The following is an 18,062-nucleotide window of genomic DNA, read 5'->3' as shown; positions in this document are numbered from 1 at the left end:
GCAGGGGGTTGGGGGGCCCCACAGGGTCCAGATGCGACCCTCCAGGTCTCTCCTATTGGGACCCACACCTTCCTGCTCCACCCCCTTTTGCTGCTTTTGCCTGGGTGGAACGTGCTCTTGGCATCCGATAATGTGTCTTACTTGTCTGGACAGAGAATGTGTGTGCAGAAAACCGCCTTTCGCGAGGCTGCAGCGCAACCTACTGATACAAAAGGTGAGTCTCTCTCTGCCCACTTTTTCCTCTGGCCATCGTGTGCCCACTACCCCTCGAAATGGATGCTCATGGAGGAACACACCCCACCCTGGCTGAAAATAGTTCTCCCCATCCCTGCAACAGGGGAAGGTCACAGGTCCGTGGTGGAGCATGTGGCTTTTACAAGCAGACATTCCCAGATTAATTAATTAAGTGTGGAACTAAAAAGCCGGTGATGCTTGGAGGATAAAGAGTGCCCCCCCCCCAGCTATGTGCACATGCCAGAGTCCTACAGCTTGTAGCACCATCGGTTTGGCTCCTGGGGGAGCGGGGAAGGAAGGGGAAGAGATGGGCCACTGTGGCTATGGCTGTCGGAACCGGGGGATAAAGCCAACTGGCTTGGCCCCAGCCGGAGCGTCTCCCCTCTCAGCCTTGCAGCTGCAGCAGCCACTCGTAGTAGCCCTGGCGCAACTTCTTCCAAGGTCTTGTTCCTCTCTAAGGAATCAAGTTCAGCCTTCATGGCTTTTAAACATGGCTCTGCATACTTTGACGCGGGTGGCGCTGTGGGTTAAACCACAGAGCCTAGGACTTGCCGATCAGAAGGTCGGTGGTTCGAATCCCCGTGACAGGGTGAGCGCCCGTTGCTCGGGTCCCTGCTCCTGCCAACCTAGCAGTTTGAAAGCACATCAAAGTGCAAGTAGATAAATAGGTACCACTGTGGCGGGAAGGTAAACGGTGTTTTCGTGCGCTGCTCTGGTTTGCCAGAAGCAGCTTAGTCATGCTGGCCACATGACCCGGAAGCTGTACGCCGGCTCCCTCGGCCAATAAAGCGAGATGAGCGCCGCAACCCCAGAGTCGGTCACAGCTGGACCTAATGGTCAGGGGTCCCTTTACCTTTACCTGCATCCTTTGAGGTTAAATCTTGGACCTCTTGGAAGCTTGAAGGTTCCCAAACCTTCTCTGAGTTACTAACAACAGCTGTTTTAGCAAACTCATCAGCATACCTCTTAGGTGGTTTGCCCTTTGTGGCTCTTTCATATAGAATGTGTATATTTCATTCTATATATGGATTTAGAGAACTCTCCAGCACGTAAACTGCTTCCAAAACACCTCTTAACTCCAGACTACTTTGGACAGCACTCGTCTCACAGACGTACCATGCTGCAGCAGTTCTGCGTAGCGCTTTTCCTCCGTGGAGATCCGGCTCCCATCTTCTAATGTTTGCTGTTCCCCCTCTTCCGGCTTGGAAGTTCCTGGCATGTGGATGCCCCTCCCTCCTTGGTAGTTGCCCATCGGGTAGGTGCCAGAGAGGTAGATGCTGCTGTTGCTGCAAGAGCTGTATCCCGCTGAGTGCCAGGGATTCCCAGCTGGGGTAGGCAGGCGTTTAGATACAACACAGAGATAGAGAGAGGTTTCTATGTTAGCCCAGTTGTGCTCACAGGGTTGGGCGACGCGTGGCTAAATTTCAGGCGCCCTCGATAAATATTTCAGACTTCTAGCAAAAGGAACCCGTCCCTCCCCTGGCAGTCAAGTGGAAAAGCAGGGAAGAGAAGGGGAGAAGAAAGAGAGAGGGGTGGGAGAGGGGGTGGTCCCAACCACTTCTGGTTATGTCCCTGCCCACAGTTGGCATGCAAGCTGCCTACGCACTGTTCGCAAATTGTAGCTGTTGGAAAGCAGAAGGGGGGCAAACCTCAATAAGTCAGGTCTGCACTTATGCACTGCTTTGTCACCAGCTGAGCAAAGACACGGCAGTAGCTCCCAAGCTAATAATGCACTGGCAAAGTCACGGCTCAACTTAGGACTTTCAGATATCACATTTGAAACTGGCACTGTTCAGTTTACTGCAGGAGAGTTTGTGAGCCTGTATTCTAGTCGTCAACAGCGACTAGACTTTGCTCCCCGCTTTGCAACCCAGAAACCTTGATCTGCGGCACGTTCTCCTTTAAAAATAGAAACCAGCCCCCTGGGCATGCTCAGCTCAGTGCTTACTAATTCTGCAACATCTGACACGCCTGCCGTTTGTTCTGCAGAGCGTTGTTATCCAGACCCCCTTCTCTGCGCTGAAGACAAGCTAGTAAATTAAAATAATGACTCCGTCAGAGGGCTGCCTGCTTCAAGAGTGCATGGTTTTGTCTTTGGAAAGAACGCTCGCCTCCCGAGTCACGGGGAAAGGTGTAAAGTGAATGGTAATTAGCAGTTTCCACTTGCTGCAGGAATTGGAACTGCCTCAACAAATTGCATTGGAAGATCAGCCTTCTCTCTCTCTCTCTCTCTGTCTAATTAAGCAAACTACTCTGCGCTCTTTTAGCAATTCCACCCCATGAATTGTCCAGAATCGCTCACAGCCGTCAGCAGCAGTGGCTCACTTAAAGCCAGAGATACATTTCATATCAAAAAATGTTGTGGAACTGAGCTACAGTAGCATCCCCTCCCTCAACCCTTTAGTGGGATGGGGACTCGCTGTAGCTCAGTGGCTAGAGCTTCTATTTTGCATGCATTACACACCAAGTCCAATCACCAGCATGTCCCGGTAGGGCTGGGAGAGACTTGCTTGAATTCCTGGCAAGTCGCTGTCAGTGCAACTGCAGGCAACACTAAGGTAAAGGTAAAGGGACCCCTGACCATTAGGTCCAGTTGTGGCCGACTCTGGGGTTGCGGCGCACATCTCGCCTTATTGGCCGAGGGAGCCGGCGTACAGCTTCCGGGTCATGTGGCCAGCATGACTAAGCCGCTTCTGGCAAACCATAGCAGTGCACGGAAACACCGTTTACCTTCCCGCCGGAGCGGTACCTATTTATCTACTTGCACTTTGATGTGCTTTCAAACTGCTAGGTTGGCAGGAGCAGGGACCGAGCAACGGGAGCTCACCCCGTTGCCGGGATTCGAACCGCCAACCTTCTGATCGGCAAGCCCTAGGCTCTGTGGTTTAACCCACAGCACCACCTGCGTCCCAACACTAAGGTAGGTGGACAAAGAGTCTTAAGGCAGCTTCTTACGGTCCTAACCTGCCTTACCATTACACCAAAGTGCCTATGCAGATTCTCTGTTTTATCTCTAAGCCAACACATAGAAGATGTTTATCACATGAAGTACAGAATGAGAAAAGCAAAAAGTGGCCATTGAGTCATCAAATTGTCAAGGTGTAAGGGACCCCAAGGGTCATTTAATCCAAACCCCCTGAAAGGCAGGAATCTCAACGAAAACATCCATGACGGATGGTCTTCCAAAGGCAAGGCAACTGCTTTTTACAGAAGTGAAAGCCTCTCCAAAACGAAGGACATGTTACACCAGCAGAACAAGTGCAAACCAAACAATATGGCTAATCAGAAGGAATGACGACAGGCCATCACTAAAGGTGCTTAGGCTAAATCAGTGTTTCCCCAGTTTGGGTCTCTGGCAGTCTTTGGACTACAGTTCCCATCATCCCTAGCTAACAGGACCAGTGGTCAGGGATGATGGGAGCTGTAGTCCAAAAACAGCTGGAGACCCAAGCTGGGGAAACACTGGGCTAAATAATGGAGACTCCTTTCTTTAAAAAAGCACCAGACAGATAAAAAAGGTGTAAAGGGAGTGGGGTCAGGAAATCACAGAAGAGCTAAAGAAATCCTTTGCCCCTGCTTACATGTCAGATGATGTTGGGGAGAGACCCACAACCGAACCCATTTATTTTTGCACCCATGCAAAGGATGCGCCTATCAACGTTTTATAAACTGACAGCTTAAAACCCAGCTTCCTGTGGTCAGGTGGCCTTTACCCCCAAGGAGCTCCAGGGGTAGTTGGCTTCCTACAAGAGTGGAAGATGCTCAGGGTTCCACTGCCCAGTGCCAGAATTTTACAGGCTCTCCTGGAGTCTATACTCTGCTGCCAAAACTAATGCAATGAAAAGCCTTCGATCTCAAAACTAGGAAGCCACCTAAGAGCAAGGCACTCCAAACTCCCCAAGCCTCCGTCAACAAAGAGCAACGTTTACCTCCGCCAGAACCAAATCCGCCGGCTCCACCCCCAGCGCCTCCCATAGGCGAGCCGCCCCCAAAGTGCTGAGGGAACTGGGGCAAGGTCTTCTTTCTCTTCCTCTCCACTTCTTCCTTATCTGCAACCAAGGACATAAGAGGAGAGTCGTCAAAGACAAGGCCCTGCGCTGGCACTGGACAAACAGAAGTAGCAAGACACTTCTTGGTGCAAGCTCCCTGTACCTTCCACCACCGGGTAGTAGGTAAACTGCTTGGAGTCACTCACGTCACCCCCTCGCTTGCGCTTCAGCTGAAGGAACACGGTGACCGGGCGCTCGATCTTGGTCTTGTGGTAGGGCGGCGTGCGGAACACAATGGCGTACTGCAAGGACACAAAGTGTGGACACCTGAATAGGGCTTAAGTGGCAACCCAAGAGGCAGCTCTGACTGATTCAGAGTCAATGTATCATAACGTAAAGAACTTAACTATTGCCGTGGGTTAGAGGAGAATCAAAAGCAGAGTTGGATGTCATAAGCACACAGAGAAAAGTGAGCTCAAAACTGACAGGCTCCCTCCTACCCACAGCGGTTTGATAGAGAGATATTCTTGCAGCACCCGAGAGATTACCGTATTTTTTGCTCTATAAGACTCACTTTTTCCCTCCTAAAAAGTAAGGGGAAATGTGTATGTGCGTCTTATGGAGCAAATGCAGACTGTACAGCTATCCTAGAAACCAGAACAGCAAGGGGGATCGCTGCTTTCACTGCGTGGTGATCCCTCTTGCTGTTCTGGCTTCTGAGATTCAGAATAATTTTTTTCTTGTTTTCCTCCTCCAAAAACTAGGTGCGTCTTGTGGTCTGGTGCGTCTTATAGAGCGAAAAATACGGTAATTCCCATGAGGCAGAGCAGCAAAATATTAGGAATATGGGAAGATGCCTTCCACTGAGTCAGACCATTGCTCAGTCTTATTCAGTATTGTCAACACTGTCTGGCAGCTGCTTCCAGGGTATCTGGGAGAAGTTTCTAGTTCTGCCTAGAGACACCAGGGATTGAACCCACTGCATAGAAGGCCACTGAGCTACAGCCGCTGCCCAGTTAAGTATTAACCCTTCTAAAAACCCACCAGCCAGCAGAAGAACCATCACAATACAGTGCCCAAAAATAGCTCAGCAGGATTTCACTAGCCTATGATATTGAACAGATCTGAGGCGTCCAGGGAAATACACCTCTAGAAATGGATCATCAACTAGGACAACTGCTGCAGCTTATTCTGCATCTTGGCCCCAAGTCCTAACTGATGTGTCTGAAGAAATCAGTTTCGTCCATGCATCCCCTGCAGCTGCCAAGTCACTCACCTCGCCCAGGAATAGCAATGAAAATGGGCAAGTAGTTGCCTGGTTCACGACCTAAAGTAAGTCGCACAACCATGCAGAATATAGTTTTATCGCCCTCCGAGCTTTATTGGAAGAAAAACCCAGTTTCCCAGGGCTTGCGTTCACTGGTCACGAGAGGCGAGCAAACCAGGGAAAGGAGATGGGCTTTCCAAAGATCTTGCGAAGCTCATCAGGTTTAAGAGGCGACAACAATCCAAAAGCATATGCTTAGGACCTATGTATACTAGCAGAACCTCTCATTTCCCCCAGGCAGATGAAACCCCAAGCACACACTTACAATCCTTAAATTCCCACGCACACAAAACCTGGTGGTCTTTTACCTATCTTTTAAGCCTGGTGCTACACAAAATGCTACACAAATCTTGACATCCAATTGCTCAAGCTGACAAGAGACTTGCTCTGCAAGACCGATCTTTTGAGTGGGACCCAGGCCTCCCACGACCCAACTGGTACCTGTTTATGTACATCTGTAGGGGAGAAGTCCCCAAAGGCCTGCCAGCCATTCTCATCGTCTTCATAAAACCGCACCTCAATATCATCTGGAGGAGGAAGAAAAAAGTTATTTCCCTTGTGAGAAAGCACCAACCCACCCTATCTCAGGTCCCAGGCATCTGAACTAGCACAGGGTCTCATTTATTAAGGTCTTCTCTCTCTCCACACACAATACATTCTCAGTGCATGCAATCAATACCACTATGTGACCACAGTCCAGCCCTCTAGAGCAGGTATCCCCGAACTCAGCCCTTCAGCTGTTTTGGGACTACAACTCCCATCACCCCTAGCTAACAGGACCAGTGGTCAGGGATGGGAATTGTAGTCCCAAAACAGCTGGAGGGCAGAGTTCGGGGATGCCTACTCTAGAGCATCATTTTCTCCCTTTCCCAAGCCATTTTCAGGCCACAAGTCTCCTCTGCAGCCACATGGGGTCTTCCTTCATTCCTTCTCCTTGTGCTAATGAAGAGCCCTCCGAGGCCCAATTTACAAAGGGACCGTCTGCCTTGGAAAGCCATGTCTACACTTGCTTCTTCTGAAGCAAGCTGGCAGAAACGCAACAAGTTGTCCTGTTCCATTCGAACAAATTTATTTACTTTTCGCAATCCTATTTTCTAGGGCTGTAACTGGGCCCCCTGGGAACTTAAGATGAAAGGGCAGGTAAGAAAGTGCATAAACAAACAAATATATATATATATATATATATATATATATATATATATATATATATATATCTGTATTTGGAAAATCCTAGCCAAGTGAAGGAGTCTTGAGAACAATGAAGAAACCAATACAACCGGGTCAGAATTTGGTCTCCATCCAGATTTCTGAAGAATGTTTAACAGGAGTACAAGGAATCAAGCTCTTAAGACTCACAGGCATAATTGGATAGGGTACCTCCAAGCTTTTAAAGCCTGTGGGCACATATGGATTTTTGAACAGATGTTGTGAGGACATCCTTTTCTGGTCACTTCTGTTCCTCCAGATCAACACCCCCCAGCCCAGCCCACAGAAAAGGACCATGTGCACAGGCTTCTTTCCCAATGGATCTGAGTAAAAGTGAGATCCAGCAGAATCAATCCGAGCCTTCAAAAGCATGCAGATATGAAATAATAAGTGTGCCACTGCTCTTGGAAAATCTTCCGAGAGAAACCATCCTCATAATCTCACGACCAAGGAGGCAGTGGCTTCCTGGGTGCCCAGAAAAGATCTCAAGTCACCTTGTTGGCAACCCCGTCTGATGCTTCCTAATGTTCAAGACCTCTGATGCCACTCCCCCAAAAACATCAACAAATGAAAGATAAGAAAATAAGGGGAATAAGCGCTCACCTTTCTGGACTTTATCACACAGCAGGTAAACTTCATCCCCGCCTCGCACGGAGCCAGCTGTCTTGTCCATTCTTGAGATCTTCAGGTTGGAAGCCCCGGGAGATTCTGAAGAGCAAGGAAAAGGCAGAGCTGTGTAACTGAGATCCAGGCAGCTTTTTTGTATGTAATCATGAGTACAAATGTAAGAAAAGGGACTCCATACGAGAGCCACATTATTTCAAGCCAAATGTGCGCCTAGAGGTTCACAATTTTGGCTAGCCTCGGCAGCCCATTATTTTTTGCGATTACCATCAACCCACCCCTCTCATGTACTCTAGCCATGCACCCAGAAGGAATGTGTCAGTCTTTCCATTTGTGCGAAGCTATGGAGACTGAGGAGGAGGAGGGATCTCCAAAATGTGGTGCAGAGAGAGATTCAACTCTCTTCCACGTTCTGTGCAATGCAAGGAGATCTTGGTAGAAGGCCCCACTACACGCTCAGACAGGAAGTGGTTTATGGCTACTACTTGCCACCTGGTGGCCATAGTTTGTGGTGTCTCCCATACAGCCTAGTTCCCCGCGCCCTACCTGAGCTTGTAAGCTCTCCAGCACAAATGTGAACTTGAAATTAGTGTTCTACAAAGTCTGTAAGACCCAAAATATCAACAATCAGGCCCTGGGGAGAAGGATGGCATACTCCTCTCAACAGATGTGTCAACCTTGAGGCCTAAATGCAGCTGTGGTGGTCTTCCCAATATCAGAGATGGGGCACACACTGAAGACAGGAGTTCCGGGATTAAAAACAACAACAACGTGATAAGTTGTGTGCCTTTGTTTGACCCTTTTACATGGTTTTGTATGTATTGTGGCATTTTACGCATTGTGACTTGCTGTTCTTTTTTTTATTACTAACGGTTTAGTAATTATTTATTGTAATTTTTAAGAGCGTTAAGCAGGGGTAGGCAACCTAAGGCCCGTGGGCCAGATGCGGCCCAATTGCCTTCTCATTCCAGCCCACGGACGGTCTGGGAATCAGTGTTTTTTTACATGAGTAGAATGTGTCCTGTTATTTAAAATGCATCTCTGGGTTATTTGTGGGACCTGCCTGGTGTTTTTACATTAGCAGAATGTGTGCTTTGATTTAAACCGTAATTAAACATAAATTCTTAGCAACCTGTTTTAGCCGTGGGCCGGTCCACCGTCCCTCAGACCATGTGTTGGGCCATACTATATTTTGAAAAAAAAATTGAACAAATTCCTATGCCCAACAAATAACCCAGAGATGCATTTTAAATCAAAGCACAAGGCTTGGGTGCGCAAGGCTTGGGGCGGCAGCCGCAGCGGGGGGGGGGAATATTTTTTTTTTATTCATTCCCCCCCCCCAAAAAAAACGAGGTGCGTCCTATGGGCCGGTGCGCCCTATAGGACGAAAAATACGGTAAGTCCAGTCAAGGGCAACTATGCGGATGCAGCACTCATCTTGCTTCAGGCCAAGGGACCCGGCGTTTGTCCACAGACAGCTTTCTGAGTCATGTGGCCAGCATGACTAAACCACTTCTGATGCAACGGGACACCGTGATGGAAACCAGAGTGCACAGAAACGCCGTTTACCTTCCCACCACAGCAGTACCTATTTATCTACTTGCTCTGGCGTGCTTTCAAATGCTAGGTTGGCAGGAGCTGGGACAGAACGATAGGAGCTCAATTCGTCACGGGGATTTGAACCGCCGACCTCCCGATCGGCAAGCCCAAGAAGCTCTGTGGTTTGGACCATACTGTGGCTAACCAGATGCCGATGTTCAAAACCTGGCCAAGCAGTAGACACAGTGGCAAATGCTTGCTCCATGGCTCTCCTCCAAACAAGGGTGAAACCCCAACTGAGGTCAGTCTACGGACCAAGAGAGAAGACTTACTGCTGTCATGGATAGGGTCCGAGATAACCGGCTTCAGCGCCAGGCTGAAGTTCCCACTGCTGTCACGAAGGTAGGCACTGAATCGCAGCCGGACAATGCTGAGGTCCATTGTTTTCTTCAGCTCCTTAGCCTCTTGCTCAATCTCCTCTTCTTCAGATTCTGCCAAAGTAGATGCTGAATTATACACCTGGCAAACAAGGGCTACTACATCCACAAACCCGGGGATCCTGTACCCCACGTCAGAGTGTACCCTTCCCTACCAAAGGCAAGAGGTCATCTCATAATGTCTCTGAAGGACAACAAGTACCCCATCCCTCCTGTATGGGCTGCCTTTGATGCCATCTGTGATGATGGGATCTGTCCAGCCTGGGCACCAAAGTTTTTTTTGAAAGATATGCTTAATGGTCCTCTTGCTTAGGGCCAGGTGATATCTGGTATTAAACATCACAATACATCACCAACTAAACATTGTGATATACTGATATATCACAATGTCAGAAATAAGGATGGAGCTATGCAGAGGCATTGGGCTGGCTTCAGTTTTTCCCATATTTTTGAATAGCACACACACACACATCATGACTTGTGATATATTGCCAGGTCAAAAATTACAAAACAGATATCACAATATGGACTTCAAACAGGTTTTGGGCGATATGTCACTCTATCACCCAGCCCTACTCTTGCTATCAGAGTAACTATTAATGAGGCAGGATGCTCTCAATGATTTGCAAACGCATGTCATGTATACAATCTCCGCCTACCATATGAACCAACAGCTGGGAGAGAAATTATTTTGGATCTACATGGCGCTAAGACTCCTGCAGTAATTACTGTATGTTCTCTCCTACCCCTGGGGAACCCCGGTGGGCTTTCCCCACACTCTACTAAAACACATGGCTTCTTGGAAGTGGCTCCCATGTGGCAGGATGGGGGTTGAAGTGTGTCCTTGTCGTCGGCAAACGGAAAGCCAATTACCTAACATCTGCATAGTGCCTTGAGTTTTTGAAGTGCTCCATATAATCCTTGCAGTAACTGCGCATAAGAGAGGTCAGAATCACGATCTCCAAATTACAGGTTGGAGATCCAAGGTCAAGAAATTGCAACTGGCCCAAAGGCACCTACAAAGTTTACAGCAGAGGCAAAGATCCGAACCCAGAATTTCTGGGCTCCTGCACCTTTACTGGGTTGATAACTGTGCAGGAAACTAGTTTACAAATTATATAGAAAAGACATAAAGGTCCACATTATACCAGGCATACTGAGAAAAGCGGAATTGAGTTGGTTAGAAAGTTATGTCAGTCAACCCCTCATAATAGCTTCTGATGTCTCAAACAAAACCTTGGGGGCTACAGCAAGCGCGGTCCTGAACTGCTTTCGGACCATTACGCCCTTCTTCCTGGAAAAACGCATGAACAAGTTGTCCCATTTTAATCAAACCCATGTAAGTGAGTCTTCTACTGGAAGCACAAAGCTCCCACTAGGGCCACTGAAGAGCCCAGCTTCTAGAAAGTCATACTTCAATGCCGGCCCCTATTTTAAGGGGCAATCTGACAGAAAGCGAAGAAGAAAGGAACATTACACAAGCTCGAATGCGATGTTTGTTCCCAGGTTTCAAGCCCAAGGGCCTGGCAATAGAAAGGGAAGCTCATGCTAAGCTCCAGCAAGCCATTCCTCTCGCATGCTGTGTTCTGTTCTCAACCCTGTTCTGTTCTGCCCATTCACCACACTCCTCTCCCTAATTTCAGTCTTCCCCTTTCCTGTACAGGTAAAGGTAAAGGGACCCCAGACCATTAGGTCCAGTCGTGACCGACTCTGGGGTTGCGGCGCTCATCTCGCTTTACTGGTCGAGAGAGCCAGCGTACAGCTTCCGGGTCATGTGGCCAGCATGACTAAGCCACTTCTGGTGAACCAGAGCAGCGCACGGAAATGCCGTTTACCTTCCCGCCGGAGCGGTACCTAGCTATCTACTTGAACTGGTGTGCTTTCGAACTGCTAGGTGGGCAGAAGCTGGGACCGAACAACAGGAGCTCACCCCAACGCGGGGATTTGAACCGCCAACCTTCTGATCAGCAAGCCCTAGGCTCTGTGGGTTAACTCACAGTGCCACCCGCATCCCTCCCCTTTCCTGTACCTTGCCCCTATTAGGTATACCAGATTTCAAGCCCCCCCATACCCCAGAAAGGGGTGATTTTGAGTTAAAGGGCCTTCCTTCCCTTTCCAGACGTAGTGGGAAGGATCAGATTGCGGCCACTCTATAGAGGGCAATGCCTTCTACACACGCTCAGAGGCACAGTTCTGCATGGAAACCCAAAATCCTTTAAAGTCAGGTGCGTAGACTCATTGTCACCTAGATAGCTCGGTTGGTTAGAGTGTGGCGCTGGTAACACCAAGGTTGCAGGTTCTATCCCCGTAAGGGATAGCAGCATATTCCTGCATTGCAAGGGGTTGGACTAGATGACCCACAGGGTCCCTTCCAACTCTACAATTCTAATTCTATGACTGCTGTCTTGGAGAAGCCAGGCACATCCAAAACCTCAGTCATGTTTTGTAAACTAAGAATGCTATTAAGAGGAAAATTGTGTGAAGCTTCTTGTCAATGGCAAGTAACTCTTTTTCATTCATACTTAACCACTGTCTGCCATGCTAACACGTTACACCAATTGACTTGTTGCACATTTCAAGTGAGAAACGTGGTATGAATCTTGCTCCTCTAGTCCCAGAGTGAACTGAGACTGATCCAGTACAGTGGTACCTTGGGTTAAGTACTTAATTCGTTCCGGTGGTCCGTTCTTAACCTGAAACTGTTCTTAACCTGAAGCACCACTTTAGCTAATGGGGCCTCCTGCTGCTGCCATGCCGCCGGAGCACGATTTCTGTTCTCATCCTGAAGCAAAGTTCTTAACCTGAACCACTATTTCTGGGTTAGCGGAGTCTGTAACCTGAAGCGTAAGTAACCTGAAGCGTATGTAACCTGAGGTACCACTGTACTCCAAATCAGTTACAGAACCTCAACACACACACACCCCCCAAATAGTTTAACAGGTAGAGGGGCAGACAGTTCCTAGCAAACCACTCCCCAGATGTTTCCTTCCCAGTTCAAGGTCACCTGTCAGAGACTGCACTCTGGTTCGCAACTTCTGCTTCTTCAGCTTGTCCCGGATGACCTCCATCATGTTTTTCTTGGTCACATGGAGCACACCCAGGTTGTTAAATCTGAGAAAGGACAAATCAACACCTCATATCAGCGAAAGTGCCTAGTTGGGCAGCGATGCACTCAAGAACAAGAGCAGGAGATCCCAGTCACCACTACTGGGGCTGAACATGTCTTGAAAATATTTAATGGAAGACAAAAAGCACAGATAACAAGAGGTCAGAATAAAAACAACTTATTTAACTTCCCATGTTAATAAAAGGTAAAAGGTAAAGGAGCCAGCATTTGTCCGCAGAAAGCTTTTCCGGGTCATGTAGCGAGCAGGACTAAACCGCTTCTGGTGCATGGAACACCGTGACGAGTGCCACAGCCCATGGAAATGCCGTTTACCTTCCCGTCGCAGTGGTACCTATTTATCTACTCACACTGGTATGCTTTCAAACTGCTAGGTTGGCAGGAACTGGGAGAAAGCAATGGGAGCTCTCCTGTGTTAATAAAGAGGCATGACAAATAAACAAGAGGCGGCCATGCTGTTGTGCATGTAGCATCAATTAACCGCAATGAAATCTAAAATGCATCAGCTTTTCTCTTTTGCTCTTCTAAAAGAAATGGAAGAAGCTACAGCGTACTGTACTTTGCTTGCTCTAAATTCTGTAGGCCTACTGTGCAGTGAAAACCAACAGTGCAAGTAAACATCTACCTGGTCAAATCTCCATTTCAAGTTCGGATTTTGTGGGGTTTTTGTGTGTGTTTTTTGCTGGATTTGAATAAACAATATTGACATCAAGATCCGACTAGAACCCATGAACCTATCTATTTTAGAGCATCAGCAGCTAGCTAAATGATCGGAAGAAACAGCAAAATTTACCCACTGGGCTGCCATGACTAGAGTATTGAACATTCATTCTCCTCAACATTAGGACAAGGTCCTGGGAAAGGTGACCCCACCTATCAATCTCTGGAGCAAGGGTTTTTGACCGTCCTGTCTTCATCACTAAGGGGACAAAGCCACCTCCCAGTCAAGTCCAGTTCAATAATAATCATAATCATAAAAAGATTAAAAACACATCAAAATGTCACATATTAAAAACTTCCCTGAACAGGGCTGCCTTCAGATGTTTTCTAAAAGTCTGGTAGTTGTTTATCTCTTTGACATCTGGTGGGAGGGCGTTCCACAGGGCGGGCGCCACCACCGAGAAGGCCCTCTGCCTGGTTCCCTGTAACTTGGCTTCTCGCAGTGAGGGAACCGCCAGAAGGCCCTCGGAGCTGGACCTCAGGGTCCGGGCAGAACGATGGGGGTGGAGACGCTCCTTCAGGTATACTGGGCCGAGGCCATTTAGGGCTTTAAAGGTCAACACCAACACTTTGAATTGTGCTCGGAAAATGAGCAAAATGAGGCCCCTCCTCATCTGCCACTCGACTCAGCCTTCTTCTATTTTTAATGTTCACTACTGCCAACATGGCAGCAGAGGAGCAGTGCCTCTTCCCCTCCTCTCTGCCTTATTCTGAGGGAAGGAAGCGGTTAGGCATTCATTAAGAAAATATAAAGAACCGAGGAAGGCCCTCCTTCTCTTCCTCCGGACAAGGAAGGGAGATGCCCTGCTGCGTTGGCAGGCAATAAGGATTGAAAACAACAGCAAGGGGGCTGCAGTGTTGATTCTGCTGCGAGGCCGTATCCTGCACCAGTCTAGAAAAGCTGAAGTCAGCAAAGTATTGGAAGACACAAGATCTACCCACACTGGAGGAATGGCAGATGAAAATGATGGAATACATGGAATTGGCGGAAATGTCTGGCAGAATCCGTGACCAGGGAGAAGAGTCGGTGGAAGAAGACTGGAAGAAATTCAAAGACTATTTACAGAAATATTGCAAAATTAATGAATGTTAGAATGATGTTGGATTGAAGTTAAGGGGTTTCTAGCTGTACAGGCTAAAAGAATATGGAAAAATTGGTTTTAATATGTAAAATCTAAAATTTAAAGTTATATTATATCAAGATTAAAGATTAGGATTAAAAAGGAGGGAAAGGAATTGTTGGATTAACATATTTAATTAGAATACAAAAGAGGGAGGTAAGAGGAGGTCCGGGAAACAAGTAAATGTAAAAGAAGTGAGGAAAAGATGAAATTGTTTTTAATTGTTTTTTCCTTTTTTACTTTGTATTTTTTCTTTTTATTGTTAATTTTTCTTCATTAATGTGGTTTTTTTTCTTGTGAAATTTTAATAAATATTATTTTTTTAAAAAAAAGGAAAGAAAAGCTGAAGTCATTAATGGGTGGAAGAACAAGGAGACTTTCCCAGTAGCAGCCAACCAATTCATTTACAAAACTCAGTTCTGGCACCTCTCAGGTGCCATTATAAGAGAACAAGCAAGGTGTTCATGGTGAATTCTGGCACCTGAGGGAATTTTAGAAAATTAGCAGTGGAAGAAAGTGAAATAAACACAAAACAATATGGGATGGGAGTCTTCCACCCATTGACAAGGCTCACAGTGTAGCTCCTCAATAACACACACACACACACACACACACACACAAACTTAGCTTACTCGCAGACAAAGCCCTCCATGAGCCAGCCAAACAGAGCCAAAGGTCAGGTGCTTAATGGGACTCATGCAAACAGGTTCAAGAGAGACAAGAGTTCAAACAGAGTAACGTTTCCACACAGGAAATCTGTGCACTGTTGAGCAAGTGCTGGGCATGATTCAAAGGCAAGACGTGGACATGCTGAAGATTAAACCCAGGACACTGAAAAATGCCATGGATGATTGATCTGCCTAGACAAAGGCCTCAATCCAGACTTGACTGAAGGAAATAATTTGATTTATGGATGCTTTGAAGGCATTATTTACATGGGCTCAACACCAAATACATTCTCAATGGGGTAGTGCCACCAAGTGCAAAGTCCTCTTCCTCGTCTCCTTCCCCCACACCTCTGTTAAGGATGATGATTTAATTCCTGAAATGGGAATGTTTACTTATGTTAAATTACTGTGTAGTTTTAACATGGGGTTTTGCAGTAGCTTTTGTGTGATTGGCTGGCTGTGAGTCACACGAGACAGGCATTCTATTGTGTTGTGACTGTTATTCCAGCAACTGTCATTTTTAACTGCTTTCTGCGTGTGGAGAATGGCTGCTGAGAGACTTCTCAGGATACCGCTGAGGACAATGTTGTGTCAGTCTGATCTGTCCGAAGTGAAACAGACAGAGGAAGATCCCTAAATGTTACTAAGGAGAAACCTATGCAGAAGCTCTCTATAAGGAACAAAGTGAATAAGCATGAGGTTGTGAATACATTCTTTTCAGTTAATTTAAGTAAAGTTCTCTTTGAATATGAAGAGTTTGGACAATGTATAGTCATTACAATGAAGTTATCACCTAGAAGAGTTAGCTTCCTAACTTCCTAACTCCTACTCTTTGCATTTCAACAATATATTTTCCCACAGGAAAGGAAAAGAAAGGCACCCGTCCGAGTCTGGGGGAGCAAGGGGGGGGAATCTGAAGAACAAAAATAAGGCCAATACAGTGGTGCCCCGCAAGACGAATGCCTCGTAAGACGAAAAGCCCACTAGACGAAAGGGTTTTCTGTTTTTCAATGCGCTTCGCAAGACGAATTTCCCTATGGGCTTGCTTCGCAAGACGAAAATGTCTTGCGAGTCTTGCGATTTTTTTCGCTTTCCCCCCCCTTTTTCTAAGCCGCTAAGCCACCAATAGCCTTTTAGCCGCTAAGCCGCTAAGCCTTTAATAGCCGCTAAACCGCTAATAGCGCTAATCCGCTAATAGGGTTGCTTCGCAAGACGAAAAAACCGCTAGACGAAGAGACTCGCGGAACGGATTATTTTCGTCTTGCGAGGCACCACTGTAGCTCTAGAGCCAAAAAAACACTCTACCCTCCTGACAAAAGTCAGTTACGAATTAGGAAAGGATTCTTAATCAGTGGAATTGTGGAGATGTGATGGTCAGCTAGACTTGCCTCCAGAAACAGATGGGCAAACTTACTCTTCACAGCATATCCTCCTCCTCTGAGAAAGAACAATTCTGTTTTATGCTTGCATTAAACTCATCAAATTTATCTTACAATAAAATAAAGTGCAACAAAAAATAAGAAAACTAATTAAGACATCAGAGCCTAATGGCGACATAAGGCTCAGCCATCTGGTTCTGAGAGCATGCTGTGGTCTAGAAGTTGCCAGTTCAACCGCCAGCTAAGTCCAGGAAGAGGAAATGCTCTCAATATTTTATACTGCAATAAATGACTGTTCCAAAATTCCTAACTAATTGGTTAAGTGTGCAATATTTGGCCAGCCTACAATATCCAGCTGTACAGTGGTACCTCAGTTCTCGAACATCTCTGTTGACAAACATTTTGGAACCCGAACACCGAAAACCCAGAAGTACTGTATTTTTCGCTCCATAAGACGCACTTTTCCCCTCCTAAAAAGTAAGGGGAAATGTGTGTCTGTCTTATGGAGCGGAGGCAGGGGGGAGGCAGGCAGGAAAAGCCCCCAAAAGCCGCACACAAGCTCCGCGCGGCTCTTGCGGGCTTTTCCTCAGGAGGGAGAAGGGCCTGATGCGGCCAGTCAGTCCCTTCTCCCCCTCGTAGAAAAGCCCACAGGAGCCATGCGCTCCTTAAAGTGCGCGCGGCTCCTGTGGGCTTTTGCGGGAGGTGGGGGTATTGCCATAGCCACGCGCAGCCTCTCCCTGCCAGAGAGGTTGCGCACCGCTATGGCAGAAGTCAAGACAGCGAGCGGGATGGATCCCGCTCACTGTCTTGGCTTCCTCTTTAGCCGCGCGCAACCTCTCCAGCCGGGAGAGGCTGCGCGGGGCTCAAGAAGCCATAGCCGCGCGCAGTCTCTCCCGGGGCTCTTTGGGGCTGGGGGGGGGGACCCGGGCTTCCCCGGCAGCCCCAAGAAGCTCACGGAGCAGCGGGAAGGCTGCGCGCCTTTCTGCTGCTCCCGGACCTGCTCTTTGGGGATGGCGGTGGACTTCCCCCGGCCAGCCCCAAAGAGCAGGTTGAAAGGAACCCGAAGCCTCCGGAGAGCAGCAGGAACTCCCGCCGTGCTTCGGAGGCTTCGGGTTGCCTTCACTGAAGCCTAGAGAGCGAGAGGGGTCGGTGCGCTCTCCAGGTTTCCAAGGTAGCTGCCTGAAGGCGACTGAATGCACCTTGTTTTAGAGGGGGAGAACAAGAAAAAAATAATTCTCCCCCTCTCTGTGCAGCACCTCCTGCCGCTTCATTGAAGGGGTGCTGGGCAAAGAGGGGGAGAATTTTTTTCTCTTGTTCTCCCCCTCTAAAACAAGGTGCGTCCTATGGTCGGGTGCATCCTATAGAGCGAAAAATACAGTAAATGCTTCCATTTTCAAACACACCTCGGAAGTTGAACAGCTTCTGCTGTGTATTTTTCAATTTTCTCAATTGAATTTGCTGATTTGTTTTGCACCTTGGTTTTCTAACGTTTCGGAACACAAACGGTCTTTCAGAACGGATTACGTTCAAGACCCAAGGTACCTCTGGATTGTGAGTTAAGTGCCATTTCTTTCAAGAAACGCTTAGCTCTAGCTCGACAGAAACAAAAATATAGTCAGAATTCTGCTTTTTACAAAATCAGAATTTTACAAAAAAGCATTGCTATCGACAACTCCCCACCCGCCAGCTCATAC

At 47.5% G+C, this 18,062-nt stretch overlaps 1 protein-coding gene across 1 annotated transcript in view; it reads right to left on the bottom strand.

Moving 5' to 3' along the window:
* NFKB2 (nuclear factor kappa B subunit 2) overlaps positions 1-18,062 on the bottom strand; it is an 83,186-nt gene that overhangs the window by 8,322 nt on the left and 56,802 nt on the right. Inside the window, exons 10-16 of the mRNA XM_081006379.1 lie at positions 12,361-12,467; positions 9,252-9,410; positions 7,360-7,464; positions 5,992-6,077; positions 4,387-4,525; positions 4,164-4,283; positions 1,319-1,560 (exon numbers count right to left, since the gene is read on the bottom strand). Of these exons, the coding sequence (XP_080862505.1) occupies positions 1,319-1,560; positions 4,164-4,283; positions 4,387-4,525; positions 5,992-6,077; positions 7,360-7,464; positions 9,252-9,410; positions 12,361-12,467 (958 nt within the window). The remainder of the gene's footprint in view (positions 1-1,318; positions 1,561-4,163; positions 4,284-4,386; positions 4,526-5,991; positions 6,078-7,359; positions 7,465-9,251; positions 9,411-12,360; positions 12,468-18,062) is intronic.

This window comes from Podarcis pityusensis (genome assembly GCF_964106645.2).
Source record: "Podarcis pityusensis genome assembly, chromosome: 5".
In the NCBI taxonomy this organism is placed as follows: domain Eukaryota; kingdom Metazoa; phylum Chordata; class Lepidosauria; order Squamata; family Lacertidae; genus Podarcis; species Podarcis pityusensis.
This window is presented reverse-complemented; position numbering and strand designations above follow the sequence as displayed.